Source organism: Colius striatus, chromosome 1 (genome assembly GCF_028858725.1).
Source record: "Colius striatus isolate bColStr4 chromosome 1, bColStr4.1.hap1, whole genome shotgun sequence".
Classification (NCBI taxonomy): domain Eukaryota; kingdom Metazoa; phylum Chordata; class Aves; order Coliiformes; family Coliidae; genus Colius; species Colius striatus.
Window position 1 is genome coordinate 70178222 of NC_084759.1, and position 15886 is coordinate 70194107.

General features: G+C 39.1%; 1 protein-coding gene across 2 annotated transcripts in view; it reads right to left on the bottom strand.

Moving 5' to 3' along the window:
• ASMTL (acetylserotonin O-methyltransferase like) overlaps positions 1–13608 on the bottom strand; it is a 30801-nt gene extending 17193 nt beyond the window's left edge. For both annotated transcript variants that reach the window (XM_061998432.1, XM_061998442.1), the window contains exons 1-6: positions 13450–13608; positions 11350–11481; positions 9544–9591; positions 8859–8923; positions 6924–6985; positions 4812–4920 (exon numbers count right to left, since the gene is read on the bottom strand). In XM_061998432.1, the coding sequence (XP_061854416.1) occupies positions 4812–4920; positions 6924–6985; positions 8859–8923; positions 9544–9591; positions 11350–11481; positions 13450–13542 (509 nt within the window). In that variant the 5' untranslated portion in view covers positions 13543–13608. The remainder of the gene's footprint in view (positions 1–4811; positions 4921–6923; positions 6986–8858; positions 8924–9543; positions 9592–11349; positions 11482–13449) is intronic.
• Between the last annotated feature and the right edge of the window lie 2278 nt (positions 13609–15886).

Genomic DNA, 15886 nt, shown 5'->3' on the forward strand with positions numbered 1-15886 from the left:
ACTAGTAATTTGGCACAGGAATGTATTTTCACAGAAAGGAACCTTGAAAATCTGATTTGTCTTTGGGTGTAATTATGCAAATTCCACTGTGTAGAATGGAAACACACCCAGGCAGGTAAGCTGCAGCAGACCCAACAATTTTACTTTTACATTCCAGGAATGAGGCAGTTAGAAGTATCCTTGCTACATGATAGCACCAGAACTTTAAAGCCTAAGTCAGCAAGCTTTGCAATCAAAGGTCACTGAGTCTCAGATCTATTAACTTCAGATAGTATGGAATCACACAAACTTATCATGAAAGGTTACTACACAAAGAAGACTGCAGATTTTTCATCTTATGATTTCATCAGAAATAGTTTTTTAGATTTTTTAGAACCTATTTCTCAATTCCTTTTCAGATAGTCTCCTAGGAGAATTCTCCTAGAGGAATCAGTATCCCAGCAATTGGTATTTTTGAATGGCCATAAGCTAAGGAATAGGGCTTTTCCTTGAATCTTGCATTGTAAAAGCACTACTGTGTAGCTTTGCCACTGTTTAATTTATCGCTTCTTTCCCAACATATTTAAGACTTAAACCATCTAAATCAGGGAATATTCTAATGACTAACAAGTCTTTTCATTTATTAAAAGCAGCAGTCCATTAGGATGAAGTAATTCTGGTATATGCTGATAGGAAGGCAAAAAAACCCCTGTGACCATCAAAACTAGTGGTATCATACTACCAACAAGGATGTTAACACAATTGACTGCATCTTGTTTACTTTACATGGAACTTTACGTGGCCTTGGATCCTGAGTGGGATTCTTTAATACAGTTATAACTTCTAGTTTAAAAGCACGAGCCTATGCAGTTAATAACAATTCTATTGATTTTTCAACAAGTGTCTTCCATGCTAAAACCTAAAAATATATCATTATTTACATAGCTCTTCTAACTAACTCCAGCTAATCCAAGAACCAGTTTTTATTAGCATAGTACCAACATTAATGCTTCATTTGTAACATTGTGCACAGCATCAGTTACTTTGCATTATAATAAACCAGTGCAACTTACTTCAAAGTTCTTTTGACAAGCTTTAAGATCACTGTTGCAACCAAAACATTCTTCTGACAAGTAACTGACAGGGATAGTGATTTCACTAGGAATGTGCACAACATACATGCATTAAAAAGCAACAAACAAAACCAATCCACACACAGCAAGAATGTGTGCAACATCCACTGGTTATTTTGTTTGTTTTAAATCACACACACACAATGGGAGAAAAAAACGTTATGAAAGATATAAAATAGAAATAACTCTTGACAAACATGTTTCCTTTATTAGCTGCAGAACTTTAACTGTAGTCATGCCACAAAATAGTATATCCATGTATACTCTATCTGTATTGTCCAACAGAGCTAACTATCAAAGAAATCACTGATGCGCTACCTAACACTAATGCTCTACAGATCAAAGGAGATTGGTTTAGGTGTTTTTCCAAAGGCAAAACACACACTTGAGTTATACATGTATCCTGGCCCACACTGCCAGATTAGAATCACAAAATGGTAGAAGTTGGAAGGGACCTTTAGCGATCATCTAGTCCAACTCCCCCTGCAGAAGCAGGTCTGCCTAGATCAGGTCGCACAGGAAACGTCCAGACATGTCTTGAAGAAATACAAACAAATTTCATCCACATTAGACACAGTCCATCTGAGCTACTACCTGGGATTCAGTAACAGTCAGAAAGTTATAGATACATCACTGACAAAACTCATCTTTACTGAAACAAAAATTTCAAGTACATCAGACATTGTACACTAATTTCTTGCATCTCTATAAACAGTTAGTTGATTGCATATCCAAGCTTTATTATCTTCACATATCTAAAAATTAGACAAGTCCCACCTTTAGTTCCTTGAAATATGGAAGTTAGTGGTTTTGTAGAGCAGAGACACAAAAACCACTAGCATGACAGAGGTAAGCAGAGGCAGAATTTGGTCGCCTATCTTAGGAAAGGGGAAAGGGGACAGGTAGACGCCAAGTCAGCATACACATGTCATGGAACCATTCAGAGATGTGTTTCCATTTGGAAAGGAACTTTCAAAACAGCAGAGATAGGTAGGTACAAGAAAAAGATTTGCTAGTAAGTACTGGTGAATGTAGGACAACTATTACATACAGGGGAGTCAACTGTAGCAACATGATAGGTTCAAACCAATCAATTAATTCTAGTATAAGAACAGTGCAGCTTCCCTTACTTCTGTATTTCTGTCCCTGAAAGATTTTTACTCTTCTACCCCACAAGCTGATAAGCTATCCATGAACTGATTTATGTTGTGGGACCATAATTATTCATAAAATCTACAAGATACATTTGCTATAGCTTTGAGGGAAGTAACTTTTAAGAGAAGTCACATAAGGGAAGAAAGACATTTCACATTTTATCACTTTGTAGTTAAGCCTGAAACTGTAGAGCTTCAGCCTCTGTAATGACCTCTTTCCCAGAGTGCATTATGGTCCTTCAGTTTCATTGCCACCATTCAGAGCAGAGCTACCAAAAACCACATAGGATCTTCAGACTGGAAGTTGTGAGTAGAGGCAGGGTTGCTCAAAAGGGAAAGATTACAAAACAAAAAGCTGGGTCAAAGAGGCTGGCGGCAACTAATTATTACACAAGCCCAAACCAGTTACGATTACTATGGTTCAGTTCCCTTTCTAAAGGGAGAGCCAGGCAAGAAGAACAAGACCCCGCCAACAGGCAGAAAATCCTTGGTTGGAAACAGAAATGGAAATAAAACAGAAAGGGAAAGGTCACCTTTCAGCAGCCAGAATTTGAGGGTTTTCATAGCCTCATCATAGTCTACCTTGAGACAGCAATTTTCCCTCCTTCCTTATTATACTTTGTCAGCTAGATACTTTGAGAATTAGTCCCTGTCACCAGTGACTGACTTCTATGTTTTGTCCTTTCTATCAAGAGAACTCAATCCAATCACCAAGAGCACAAAAGAGTCCATTTTATTTTCGTTTTTCATGTGACCATGGTCTTATGTGACTTCACAAAATCAAACCACCATTAACAAAAAATGGACAAAAAAATAAACAAATGGTTACTCGAACTACAACAGCGTTTAGAAAAACCTGTATGCACATAAGTGGGTAAACAGTGTGACTAGCCATGGATCAGGGGACAACAAAAAAAAAACTCCCTGTGAAACTTCTCCTTACTGTTTTGCAGAACTTAAAGGATGCTGTATTTAGTTTTTTCCCCATGGCCAGAGCAAATGTTTCTTGTCCTCTTGATTATGACACTAATTGGCTTCTGCACCAGAACATAATGAAATACGCTATCTGAACCTTTGATCCCTGAGAAACCTTTGCTGTCATACACCCTGTGTTTAGCAGAATGAAACCCAGTGCTGCTCATGAGCCCTTTTGCTGCCACAAAATAAGCTAAAGCTTTGTTTTTCCAGAGAAAATAATCAGAATATTCAAACATATTTTCATAAAAATCCATAGCCATTTCTCCTTCAAACCTTATGATCAGTAGCATACTAAAGATCACCTTCCAAAAATGTTAACTATTTTTGTAACAAATTGTGCTCTTGCCAAAACATTCCTCTCTGCATAATCCAATTTCGCTTCAGTCTCTTTAATAATATTCAGAAAATATGCCTCATTAACACATAAACACTTAAATCCAAAGTTTACATTTGTTTCTCTTTTCCCAGTAAAACATGACTGTGTTGTTTTATAGTACAAGTGAGTTCCAAAAAACACCATGACTGATATTCTTACAGTCAGATTGAAGTTACAGAGCTAAAAGTTCACCTGAGATCACCAGATATGCAAGTCCATAGTGCTAACTATGGCCTGATTCGCCTCCAGCAAGCTTCAGCTAACACACAGGAAAGGCAAATTCCATAAAGTCAAAAACATTCCCTTGTTGTCTCCAAATAAGTACTATAACCTAATCAACTAAATCTTAGGAGTAGTTAGGCATTCTATTCTCATTCTATCTCTTCTGTGAAATCAATGCTGCAATCTCTGCTGTGAAATCAATGTAACTAACTAATACAAGGGTAGCAGAAACACATAAACCAAGAGAAAATTATGACATAGGAACAGGCATAAGCTGGCTAAAAGAATAAGAGAAATTTAAGTCAGTGTTTCTTGCATCAGAGCAGCATGACCTCGATAAACTAAATAAAGTGAGTTCTAGCTTCTTTCAATAAAGTTCTCCAATACCCTGATTATCTAATACTTTATTAATTTGGTTTATAATAAGAACTACCCATTGCCCCAAATATCCAATCTCCCCAAATGTCTCTGTTAAGAGAGAGGTAACAGTATATTGCATGAATGCCTGCTCTAATCCGGAGTATTTCAACCATCTTCACACTTTAGGTTTTTTAGAGTACTAAACTCACTTTGCCTTGAGGAATAACAGCTTCAGATAAGAACAGAATACTCACCTTGAATCATCCATGGTATCATTTATCATATACACACAGCAAAATTTCACAGAAAACAAGACAAAATGTTTTATGCTGGTGGCTAATGGATTTAAGTTGTGCCAGGGCAGGTTTAGATTGGACATTAGGAAAAACTTTTTCACTGAGAGGGTTATTAAGCATTGGAACAGGCTGCCCAGGGAGGTGGTGGAGTCACCATCCCTAGAGATATTAAAACAATGTATAGAAAGTACTGAGGGATGTGGGTTAGGTTGACCTTAAGAGTATTTTCCAACTGTAATGATTCTATGATTCTAATAACATATTCTGTGGCCTATTCTAAAGTACTGTGTGACAGCTTCAAAGTTTTACTTACATTGGCTCTCCACTATGAATGTACTCCCATAAGAGCTCTTCAGACAGGTCAGAAAATTTTACCTTAGTCTCTTCATAGAAATCAGTGATTTCTGTCTCTAGCTGATTATCTACAAAAGGAAAAGACTTTGTTAGAAATAAAAATGTAGTGAAGAATGTTGACATCACAGCTTTATTTCACTTTAATTTGGTGTTTTTGCTTGGGAAAAATTAAAGATACTATGTGGATGTGGGAAATGACTAATAATGCCTTTTAGGTACAGTAGATTCATCTTCTCCAAAAAAAAGGTAAAAGTTTGCATTTTCAATCTCTGCAGTCCCGTCTTGGAGCTAAAATGTTGCTCTCCCTGTGTGGGGGACACAAATTTATGGACTGCTAGCATATACATTAGCACTGGGCACAAAGACCCTTCTAATTCTATGGCTTAACACCACAAGCTGTGGAGCTGACCTTTCTGAAGTCTCATATGTTACAAATTCCTGAATGCGAATGTGGAACTGCACCTGTACCACACTCTGGCATCCACCAGTCCCATCAGTGGCCACCACTGTCATTTCCACATAATCTCTCAAGAAATAACAAGATTATTTCAGACTTCTGCATTTAGAAAGGGCTGAGAGAAGGCCTGAGGTGCAATAAAGGGCTGCAGGCCTGGGTGTGGACTCTGTGGCATGTAGTACACTGTAAAACTGGTATTATTGCAGATGGAAGCTTTCCCACAACAAACAGTCTTGCACAAAGTAGTGTACATTTTATGGATTACCTCTGTCTACTCTTTTCTATAGTCAGCAACTCCTGTTATTGCTATTCTGATAGTGGTGGAAATTCTTGAGGAGGAGCCAAGAAAAATCCACGGTATAGACCAAGTAATAACCAACTGCTGATGGTGTTAGTGTAGAAAAATATTTAATGACACGGATTGAAGTAAACAACTATGCATATGAAGACAGTTTACTATATCTTTCAGTATTGATAAAAAAACCAGCCTGTTAAAGACAAACATTTCACCTCAAACATATATGCTGTACTTAACTGCAGCATGGTAATGATAAAATAAAACTGTATTCTAGAAAACTCTTCTATTGATTGCATTGCTTGGGGAATATGCAATTTATAGTGTGTTATTCATTTAAATATGATATGTCTTAAATTTGTAAGCTTAAAATGAGATGTGCAGTCATAGCACCAGTACTACAGTTGTGTGCATTTCTACTTTCCACCTAGAGTAAACAAAGGCATTATTTTTCTTACTGGCTTGCTCACAGGAACTCCTTGATAATATGTTTTACTTCTTTTGCAGCAATTTTTTCTACTGTACTAGCATATTAGGAACGGTCCTGGATCACTGACCTTATTACAAGAAATAAGACCAATCATTCCAGTGGAGATTAGAAGCTGTAAATAAATTGTCTACAGAAAAATTATGTCTATTGACATTTCAGAGAAATGATCCTTATAAAAGTTCCACTGAAAGAATATTGGCGTAATTATCAGAGTAAGTTCCTCAAACTAAACACTCAAATTATACCAATGGTAATCTCATAAAAACCACTTGCTTACTATATATATTACCTGATAAAGAACACTGATGTATTGCTCCCTACAGTTTATTAACAGTCTGAAGCATTAAGCTATTATTTTACTCATTCCCTAAAAACTGTCTCTACAGTTCCCTGTATTTACTGAAAACAAAGTAACTACAGACACTGCAGTGACCTGTTTTCATCAGCCAGTGTAAACAGGACACAAGAACAAAGTTCATATGGATCAGACTCTGCTTGGTCCCATAGTCTGTATGTAGTGCCTTACTTGAATTTAATTTTGAATACTTCCACAATTTAGACTGGTCTTTTAATTAGTTCCACAGCTTTTGGAGACAGTACTTCTAAAGTCTGCTGTATTTTGTCATCTTCCTTGCTGTGCAAAAACCAAATACACTAAGAAGGCTGGCTTTTGTGAGGAGTTTTCAATTTATAAATTGATAAGTTGATTCTCATCTTGAGTAGAAAGACTGTGGATGAAAAATTTCCATCCTGTTTCTTCACTTGTACAAGTCCTTATAGGAATAAATTTTAATGAAAATACCGAGTTTTAATGAAATGCCACATGTACCTTTATTTCTGCAATGCAGAATTGCCACTCCTGTGAAAACACTGTGCTCTTTCCCACTCAACCTGTGAGGGGGAAAAAAAAAACATTAAACAAGAGTTTTATGAAATCTGTCAAGTGTAAAGATTTTCCATGTGTTCATCTTACTACAGCTTGAGAAATAGACCATTACATTAATTCATCACTTGATGGCTCTGACGTGTCGCCTAAATAACTTAAAATTTTATTTCAACATAGGTAAAAAATATTGGCAAAACAAAAGAAATGCTCTCAAGAGAGTTAGTCATTCCCAGTCTACAAAATCTCACTTGTGCCAACGTTCACAATTTGGAAAACTAGTCCCTGGTATCAGCGAATTTACCGTACATGGGGAGAAGTGACTATTTTACACATCTAAGAAAAAGCTAATCAGCATGAAAAGCTGCCAATAAATAGCTAGGTGATGTAACTTAGCCTAAACAAGCGACAGGCGACTACAACTTACATACTCATTTCATCCAGTCTGACCCCAGGGATTCCGTGGCCAGCCAGAGTAACAGAAGAGAGTTTACATTCCCTTCCCTCAGACCCGTGGGCCCTCTTGTCCTGGCTCCAGAGCGCCACACCGTGGCCCAATTATTTTTGAGGGCCACAAATCTAGCGTGTAAGCACTAGATCTGATGTGTAAGCAATGGAAACAGAAGTATCATGAGAACGTGAATCTTTGAAGAGGCTAATTAGGAAACAGTGTCCTAAAGATCAGCCAGGCTATTATTTAATGTGATCAAAAGTCTGTATTTTTTTCCTGTTAATATAGAAAAAAAAATAAAAGAGTTCTAAAAAACTATCTTTTAAGTGCATTTAGTTTCAATGATTAAGAGACCGACCTATTGAACTTCAGAAGCAAACAAAAAAGCCACCAAAAAAGCAAAACCACTTGCATGTGTTAGAAGTAGAATAATCAATTTCTGAACTATCCCAGCTTGGCATGATTTCAAGCAAAAACAGTTGTGAGAAATCTCTTACCAAATAGAGTCCTTTGAGAATCTCCTATTAATAATGTATGCTGTTGTCTCTTTTTTTAAGACTGCTTTTACATTAGTAACATGTCACAAAGGATTAAAGAAAAAAATCAGCCTAAGTTACCAATGAAAAAAAAAATCCAGTAGACTTGCAGAGCAAAACTCCAAAAATCTACCAAGCCACTTATATTTTCTCTTCAGGAGAAGCCTGAGATGCAATGTTACGCTGGTGAAACGAGCAGTGCACCTTTCCTGTATTCCCTGTATAAAACCAAAGCAATGACTAAAGGATTCACCACATTTCACGCTTCAGAAAGGAGGTGACTATAGAGTTATTTATTTGATGTTTCTCAAAAAAAGAGAATGCTGCAAGATAATAGACAATCTTGCAGGGAAAACATCCTTTTATGAAAAAAGCAGAAGTCTCAAAAAGCACCAGCCCACTATCCATAGAGAACAGTGATGGAAATATATTTTTCTTCCTCAGTTAAACTATAGAATTCAAAATAATTGTCCATGAACACATATCATATGTATTTTAATGCAAGAATATCACATGTACAAGAAATGTCAAGCCGCAAACTACTTCTACAATGATTCTGCTCTCCTTCCTATCGTGATTTCTCTCTATCTCCCTGTCCAGTAGCAGCTTAAGCATACATACCATCTTCTGAGAGGTGACTCTGAAAAGTAATCCAAGTGAAAATAAAATTGTTTCTTTTATCCCTGATCAGCTTCATACGGTGAAGTGCCAAGAGCAAGCAGTTGTGGGTAACATAAAAGTAGGTCTAACTTTTTCAGTGACAGAGCTGGCTTATGCTACCTAAAAATGACCAAAACATTTGTGTCCACAGATCTCTATACATCAAAAAACCTGTACAGCTCTTTTTAAGACAGCTTAATATACACATTTAGAATCTTACTTAAAACTACAGACCTTGATAGCATCCTATATGCATCTTGCTTATCAACTGGCTTCTCCAGGATCTGTTCATCCACACTCTAAAGAGAAAGACAGAGTGAGTGTGCTGTTTCTTAAGTCAGAAAGAGGACAGAAATTATGTTTAACCCATGATTTCAGCCAGGGCTTCCAATCTGAGTCTACTAAAGCAAGAAGCACAGATACTTCAGTAAAACAGATAACTTAGTGTCAAGCACATGATGAATGTGACACTATCCTCCAGTGGCTGCAGCTCTCAAACAAAAGGATAATTCAACTTCTGCTGTCCTCAACTGTTCACTGCCTCTGTGGAGATGACAGGTATAAAGTGATGCCCACTACAAGGCACAACATTGAATGGTTCACACAATCTGAACTTCCTGACAGTCAACACTTGCCAGAACAGAATTTCCATACATACCAGAGGCTTCAAGGCAAAACTTATGCAATACTAAGTGTCCCCACAAAAACAGCAACAAGGCTTCTGGCACTCGAGATACCAAAAATTGCCTTGTTGGGAAAAAAACTCTCTAAACCCCACACTCACAAAACTCAAAAGAGGCATCATAATGCAGGTGTAATTTCTCAGTGAACACAGTTTTCAAACTTTAACTTTAAACCTAAAGATGCAAGTATTTTCCACACTAGGCAAAACAAGACAAAACCACAGAAGACTTCTTACCACAATAGTGTCTGCTCCTATGACAATATCAGGTGTTCTCAGGTGTTTCTGCAAAAGCATAAAGGTATTTCTCAAAAGAGGTAGAAAGAACTGAGGTAGAAAGACTCTTTAAAACTTCAGGTAAGAAAATATGTATTTTCTGGTTTAGAGTGGAGCTCTACACTGACCTGAAAACAAGATAGTATTTCTCATTTTGCAGTGTTTACAAAATGCTAAGCATTTATACTGACATAAAAGTGAGGAAAACAGGAGGCTTAAGCAGACAACTCTAAAAATTACAATTTTGCCTGAATAGGTTACTCGTGAGAATGCAGTTAGTTCTTTCCTGGATACATTTGTTTAAAAGTCAACCTGGTCTTGAAGGTGGCTGACAGAATTCCTTTAAAGGAAACACCCAGTCCCTGGAAGCCAGAGAGTACAGTCCCTCTAGGACCATTTTTCTGAGCCAAGTTTTGCTGCAAAATGAAATCCCACTCTCCTTAGTTATGCTTATCTATCTCAAAAGGGAACACAAAGTCCATTTGCAAGAATTCAGAGGCAAAGATCTGTTGCAGACTTTTCTTGGCTTTAAACTATAATCTGTCCTTATAGTTGAGTTTTGATGGACTTGCATGTAATAGGGTACATAGTTATTACTTAATACAGGAAGATAGAAAATGTTTCTGTAACTGTGATCATTACATTAAAAAGTTTACAGGGAGGTAATTCTTTTATAGAAAGGTTTTTTTATATGCTTGAAATACTAAACTAATTCCAGACATCATTAAAAAGTCCTGTATGAAGAAGCATTTTAAGTCCTCTAAAGTACCATTTTTGCCAGCATAGTGTTTTGCAATGAAAGCCAAATGTAAATCAGTGAGGCTAGGTTTAAGATCGTTGTTCCATTCTCTGAAAAGAAGTTGACAGAAACCTGGGTAACGATTTACATTGGAGAACATGCAATATTTGCTTTGAAAAATGGTGACATCCTGCAACACTGTTGGTTTAGAGTGTTCAACATTCTTTTTCTGCCATTGGTATAGGTTTAGCAAACATTCTCCACTCTTTCAGAGATGTATTACTAATAAATTATTATGGTACATTTTGTGGGATCTTAACAGCTAGACTTTGAAAAACGTTCTGGTATAGAAAAGTCTTACATGATCAAACAGTGATCACAGCCAAGGGTAGAAGTCAAATATGCCATTGATAGTCTAAGTTGTATCACTGATTTGATAATATTTAAGATACAAAATGGGTGCCTTGACTACAGAACCTGAAATTATGTTAGCTTCTCCTTTCTGAAATTTCTTTGTCCAAAATCCTTAAAAACAGAATTTGTCTTTTTTCTGCTTTCCTCCAGCACCTGTATACTCACAAACTCTGAACTGTTCTTGTTACAGCTCTTCAGTTGAACTACTGTTCAATGGAAGCTACAGCAAAGCACTAGATTCACATCATCGTGTTCTTCCATACAGCATGCCTCCATGATCAACAAATATCTGGAATGAATAACTGTCCAGACACACATCTGACTGTTGGAATTAACTATCAAGTATGTACCCAGAGCAAGATTAGGTGTGCTGCTGACAAAAGATGCAGGGCACTTCTGTTTGTGGAAAGCTCAAACTGCAGGTACAAGACCTTCTTTTGATTAGGTAAGTTCATTTGGGGAAGCTATCTTTCACAAATGATAGAAAACCATCCATTTGCCTTCAGTGGGGAAAGGGTACTCAGAGGCCATCTAAGGAAGACATGAAAATTAAGTCATAGTAACACATAGTACGTAAGATAAAAATCTCACTGCCAAAATAGCTGCTAACTTACTACATGCATTCTGTTAGCTACTTCAAGAGCCTTCTGTTTTGCTGTTTCCACAGCATACTCATAAGGGGCTGCAAAAGATGACTTTTCAAGTGTCTCCTTAAACCAGGATGGAACCACCTCAAACCGCAGGCCCTGTAAAAAAGGAAAGCAATGCAGTCAATCTGATTTTGTTATTAAAAGTTGTTCCATAGACACGCTAAGCAAGTGGCAACTTGAACTTTTGCTCTTTCCATTTTAACACCCCTGCCCCCTAAATATACAGGGGAAAAGACATTGTTCCTATTACCATGTTTGGTGTATACATTATCATTTGCAAGCAGTCCAAAACAAAAAACCCAGTCAAAAAGAACTTTTAAACTCATGTGCTGACTTGATTTTACCCTCATTATTTATTGCAAACTAATTGCATTACTAACTTCACCATTTTTCTGCTATAAAAATCTAACAGCATAAAACTTAGGCACTTCATAAACTATTCTACTACTGCATTTTTTTTACAGAGCCCACTGAGCTTCACTTGTGCACTGGTAGTATATATTCTCACCAAGAGCTTTACCATGCACACTTTCTGTGTCATTAAACATATGATAAATAGATAATAAGAAACAGCTTCTGCATGGTTTTGTCCAAGGAAAAACATTCTTCCTATTTCTTGCCTTCAGGTCATACCTGTAAATTTACTACACTCAGCTGGCATATTATGTTTCTAAGAAATGAGTGCATACTTGAATCTTGGTGCTTCTACACATTTCTGTATTTTGAAAAGAATATACCTTTTTTTTTTCCATTTAAGTCCAACTGGTCCCATGAAGAATAGCAACACTAAGCAGTCAAAATTTGATGCATAATAATATCCAGGTGCCATTCAAAAGCTTCCTGCAGCCTGTCCAGGGAGACTTACATGTTCCTCCACAGGAACTGCATGGTCTGAATGACTACTAACAGCTTCCTTTGCACTCCACAGGTGCTTTACAGAAAGAAGAGACAGCTACCTCATTCCCCACTGATCCCATCAAGATTTCACACGTTTCAGAAGCTTAAGTCAAATTTTCAGAACCTTCAGTATTAAGTAGCTGAAGTAAGGGCAATGAAATCACATTTTTTTAATTCATGGAATCATTCTGGTTGGAAAAGACCTTTAAGATCATCAAGGCCAACTACTAACCTAACACTGCTGAACCCACCACTAAACCATGTCCCTCAGCACCTCATGTCTTTTAAAATCAGCAGGAATAGGGACTCCACCACCTCCCAGGCCAGCCCATTCCAATGGGCTCTCAGTGAAAAAGTTCTTCCTCATCTCCAGTATAAGCCTCCCGAGGCACAACTTGAGGCCATTTCCCCTTGTCCTATCATTAATTACTGGGCAGAAGAGACTAAGAGTGACCTCCACCTCACTACAATCTCCTTTCAGGTAGCTGTAGAGAGTGACAAAGTCTCCTCTCAGCCTTCTCTCCTCTAGGCTTAACCCCAGCTCCCTCAGCTGCACCTCACTAGACTTGCTCTGCAGACCCTTCACTGGCTTTGTTAATTATTCTAGTCCACTGTAAGACTTTCCGAAAACGTTTCTGTTCTATGCCAGAAGTAACTCTGCCGATGTTTTTAAGCCAGAGTATTTTATTGCTTGATTACACCATCTCCATGCGCGCAAAATACTTTAACCCATATTAATCTGATCACACACACAAAATTGATGTGCACGTGCGTGCCTGCTAACAGATAAAACCTCATCAAGAGGAATTGAGACTGAAAAACAAAACCATTAAAATTCTCATGTAAGCCGGCGCGCAGCTCAGGGGACAGAAACGCGGCGGCTGCCGTCCGGGAGCTCCGGCCGCCCTCGGGCTCTGCACCGCCGCTCCCCAGGCTGGGCAGGCGGGCACAGGCGCAGGGAAACCGCACAGCCCGGGCTTGTGCCCACCCCGGCCCACCGGCCCCCGGGGTTGACGGGCAGCCGGTGGCGGGTCCAGCACACTCAGCCCGCTGCCCGCGCCGATGGCTGAGGGCCCGGGGGCAGCACCGAGCCCTTCGCCCGCGGACAGGCGGGGTGAGGCGAGACGAGCGGCCCGGCCACACTTACTCCCTCTCTCCCTCACTCACCACGTTGGTAAGGATCTCCTGGCGGCGCGGCGAAGCGCTGGCCAGCACCACTCTCTTACTGCCCAGCTTCCCTAGCACTGCGTTCAACACCATGGCTCCAGCCGCCCGCTCTGCGCAGATCCGGGAAGCGGGGACTGCCGGCGCCAGCCGTAATATGGCGCTTGGGCCGCGGGGCGGAGCCGAACTGGGACTGTCCCAGGGAGTCTCGGATTCCTCGCGTGGTGAAGGTGGGTGTGTTTTCCCCGGGCCCAGGGACTGGATTCCGCTCACTAACCCTGGCCACCGATCGGCCGCCTACTGGCCACCGTTTCGGCCTCCGGGCGCCGCGGCAGCGGGCCTCCGCCCGTGATGGGCCCGGAGTGAGGGAAACGTAGCGCGGTGAGGCAGGGGGAGGCTGGAGTTTTACTAGTGCTTAGCTGTACATCACCCAAGCGCTGGTTTAAATTAAGAGGACTAGGCATCACATGCGGGTTTTGCGTTGTGAAAGCCACCTTCATCATCTCACCTCCTCCTCTCTAGTAATTATTGAGGTATTTGGTAAAGAAGCAAGATCATTTGGCTTTTTTTCAGTCAGAAAAGAAAATGTGACGTAAAGACTCAGATTTATTCCAAAACACTTGTAAATAGCGTTATACTATGTGTTTTCTGAGTTGGCTAGTAAAGTGATGTATGTACATTAGCATTAAAAAAATATATATCCAGTCATTAAAGTAGCAGGTTGTATTGAATAATCGGGCCTCTGGACATCTATCTTGTGGACTATATGTCTCATGATCAGTGTCACAGGTTGCCAAACCTGGCAGGCCAATGGAAGAGGAGGCTGCTGCAGCTCCATGCTCCCAGGTGTTGCATTGGTGAGGCTGAGGGTGCATTGCCAGCAAGTCACACAGAGGAACACGGGCAGGCGCACTCACCAGCCACATGGACACACAGAGCACCAAAGCTCTCCCTAGTCCCCTCGATGGCTGGTCAGAATGAAAGTCTGTTAGTGGAAAATACACACAAACACATACATGCATACTTACATACATAACTACATGCAATGTTGACTCCTTCAGTAGCAGAACTTAGGGAGGTGTCCTGTGTCACCAAGAGGGGCTGGGGGGCTGCTGGAGGTCCCCCCACCCTTGGGCATCCTGCTCCTGTGCACACGAATCAGCCTATTGTCACCATAACCTAAGTACCAGAAGTTAGATTTTGAAATTAATTGGATTTATGGGTGGCAGTAACTTCACTGCAGAACTGAAAAATTAAAGACATGTTTGCTCAAACTATAAGAGATACTAAGAACCTATGGAAATGATACTGAGTTGAAAATAGAAAGAAAAGAAAATGCTTAGATTAAATATAACTGTGAATGTCGACAGCTGCAAATCGATAATACTGAAAATAGTTCTGAGATAGCTGGAGAGCCAACTAGGGAAAAAGGACCTGTGTGGGACAGAGATGAATAGTCAGTGCTTGTCATAGAGTTTGTCAGAACAAATTCTTTGCCCTTTTTTTTCAGAACTGTGATACCGCTCCTTACAAACAAGGAGGTTTGAAGGATACTGCAGAAATGGAACCAGAGTGTCTTTCATGCTATACTAATATAATTTTTGACTGAATAAAATTGGCAAGGATCTCATCAAGCAACAGAAACATATGATTTCTAGCATATAAAGATGTGTAGTTATTTCACTTTGAAAAATATTATATCCCTGCCTCTAATGCCTATGAGTTTAACATAATTGTAAACCCTAGTACATGTACATCTTCAACACCATGACATTACTAACCAAAGAAAAGGAAATTGTAATTGTATGGATGCTCACAGAAACTGAGACACACTTCTTATCCAGAGTCATCTTTCTATATTGTGTCTTGCTTTGTGTGGGATATAAACAAGCTTGATAAACTAGACTCAGACACTCTGGAGGAGTAAGACAATAATGTAAAGTTTTCTGTCTCAAACTGATGGGCTTGAATTTCTTCTTTTTCTCATTTTAGTCTCTCTTCCAGTATAGTTTCAGTAGCATAGAAATGAAGCAATGCCTGGATAGGTATATATAGATAAAGAACAAACTTGACAAGAAAGAATGTCTTCAGTTCCTGACAGCTTGTTTTGACAGACAATAACAGAACGCAGATCTGTCTGTAGTAATTTGTAGAGCCTGTAGAGATGTGTGCAACATAAGTTGTCTTTCTTATGTGTGAACAGCCCGTTCACTTAAGAGTGAGACAAGTATGACTTACCTCCCTTGACTGTATTCTACTTGTATACCACTCCTCTGATTTGCCCAGCAGATGTTTTGATGGTTAAATAAATAATCTTTTAAAAGAAATATATGGAACTTCTGTAGATTCTTTTCAGTGAAGTTCAGGCAATGTCCAAAAAGGGAAATCACTAACATAATTTTTTAATGTGGAAAAAATGAGATGTGCCTTTCTAGATTGT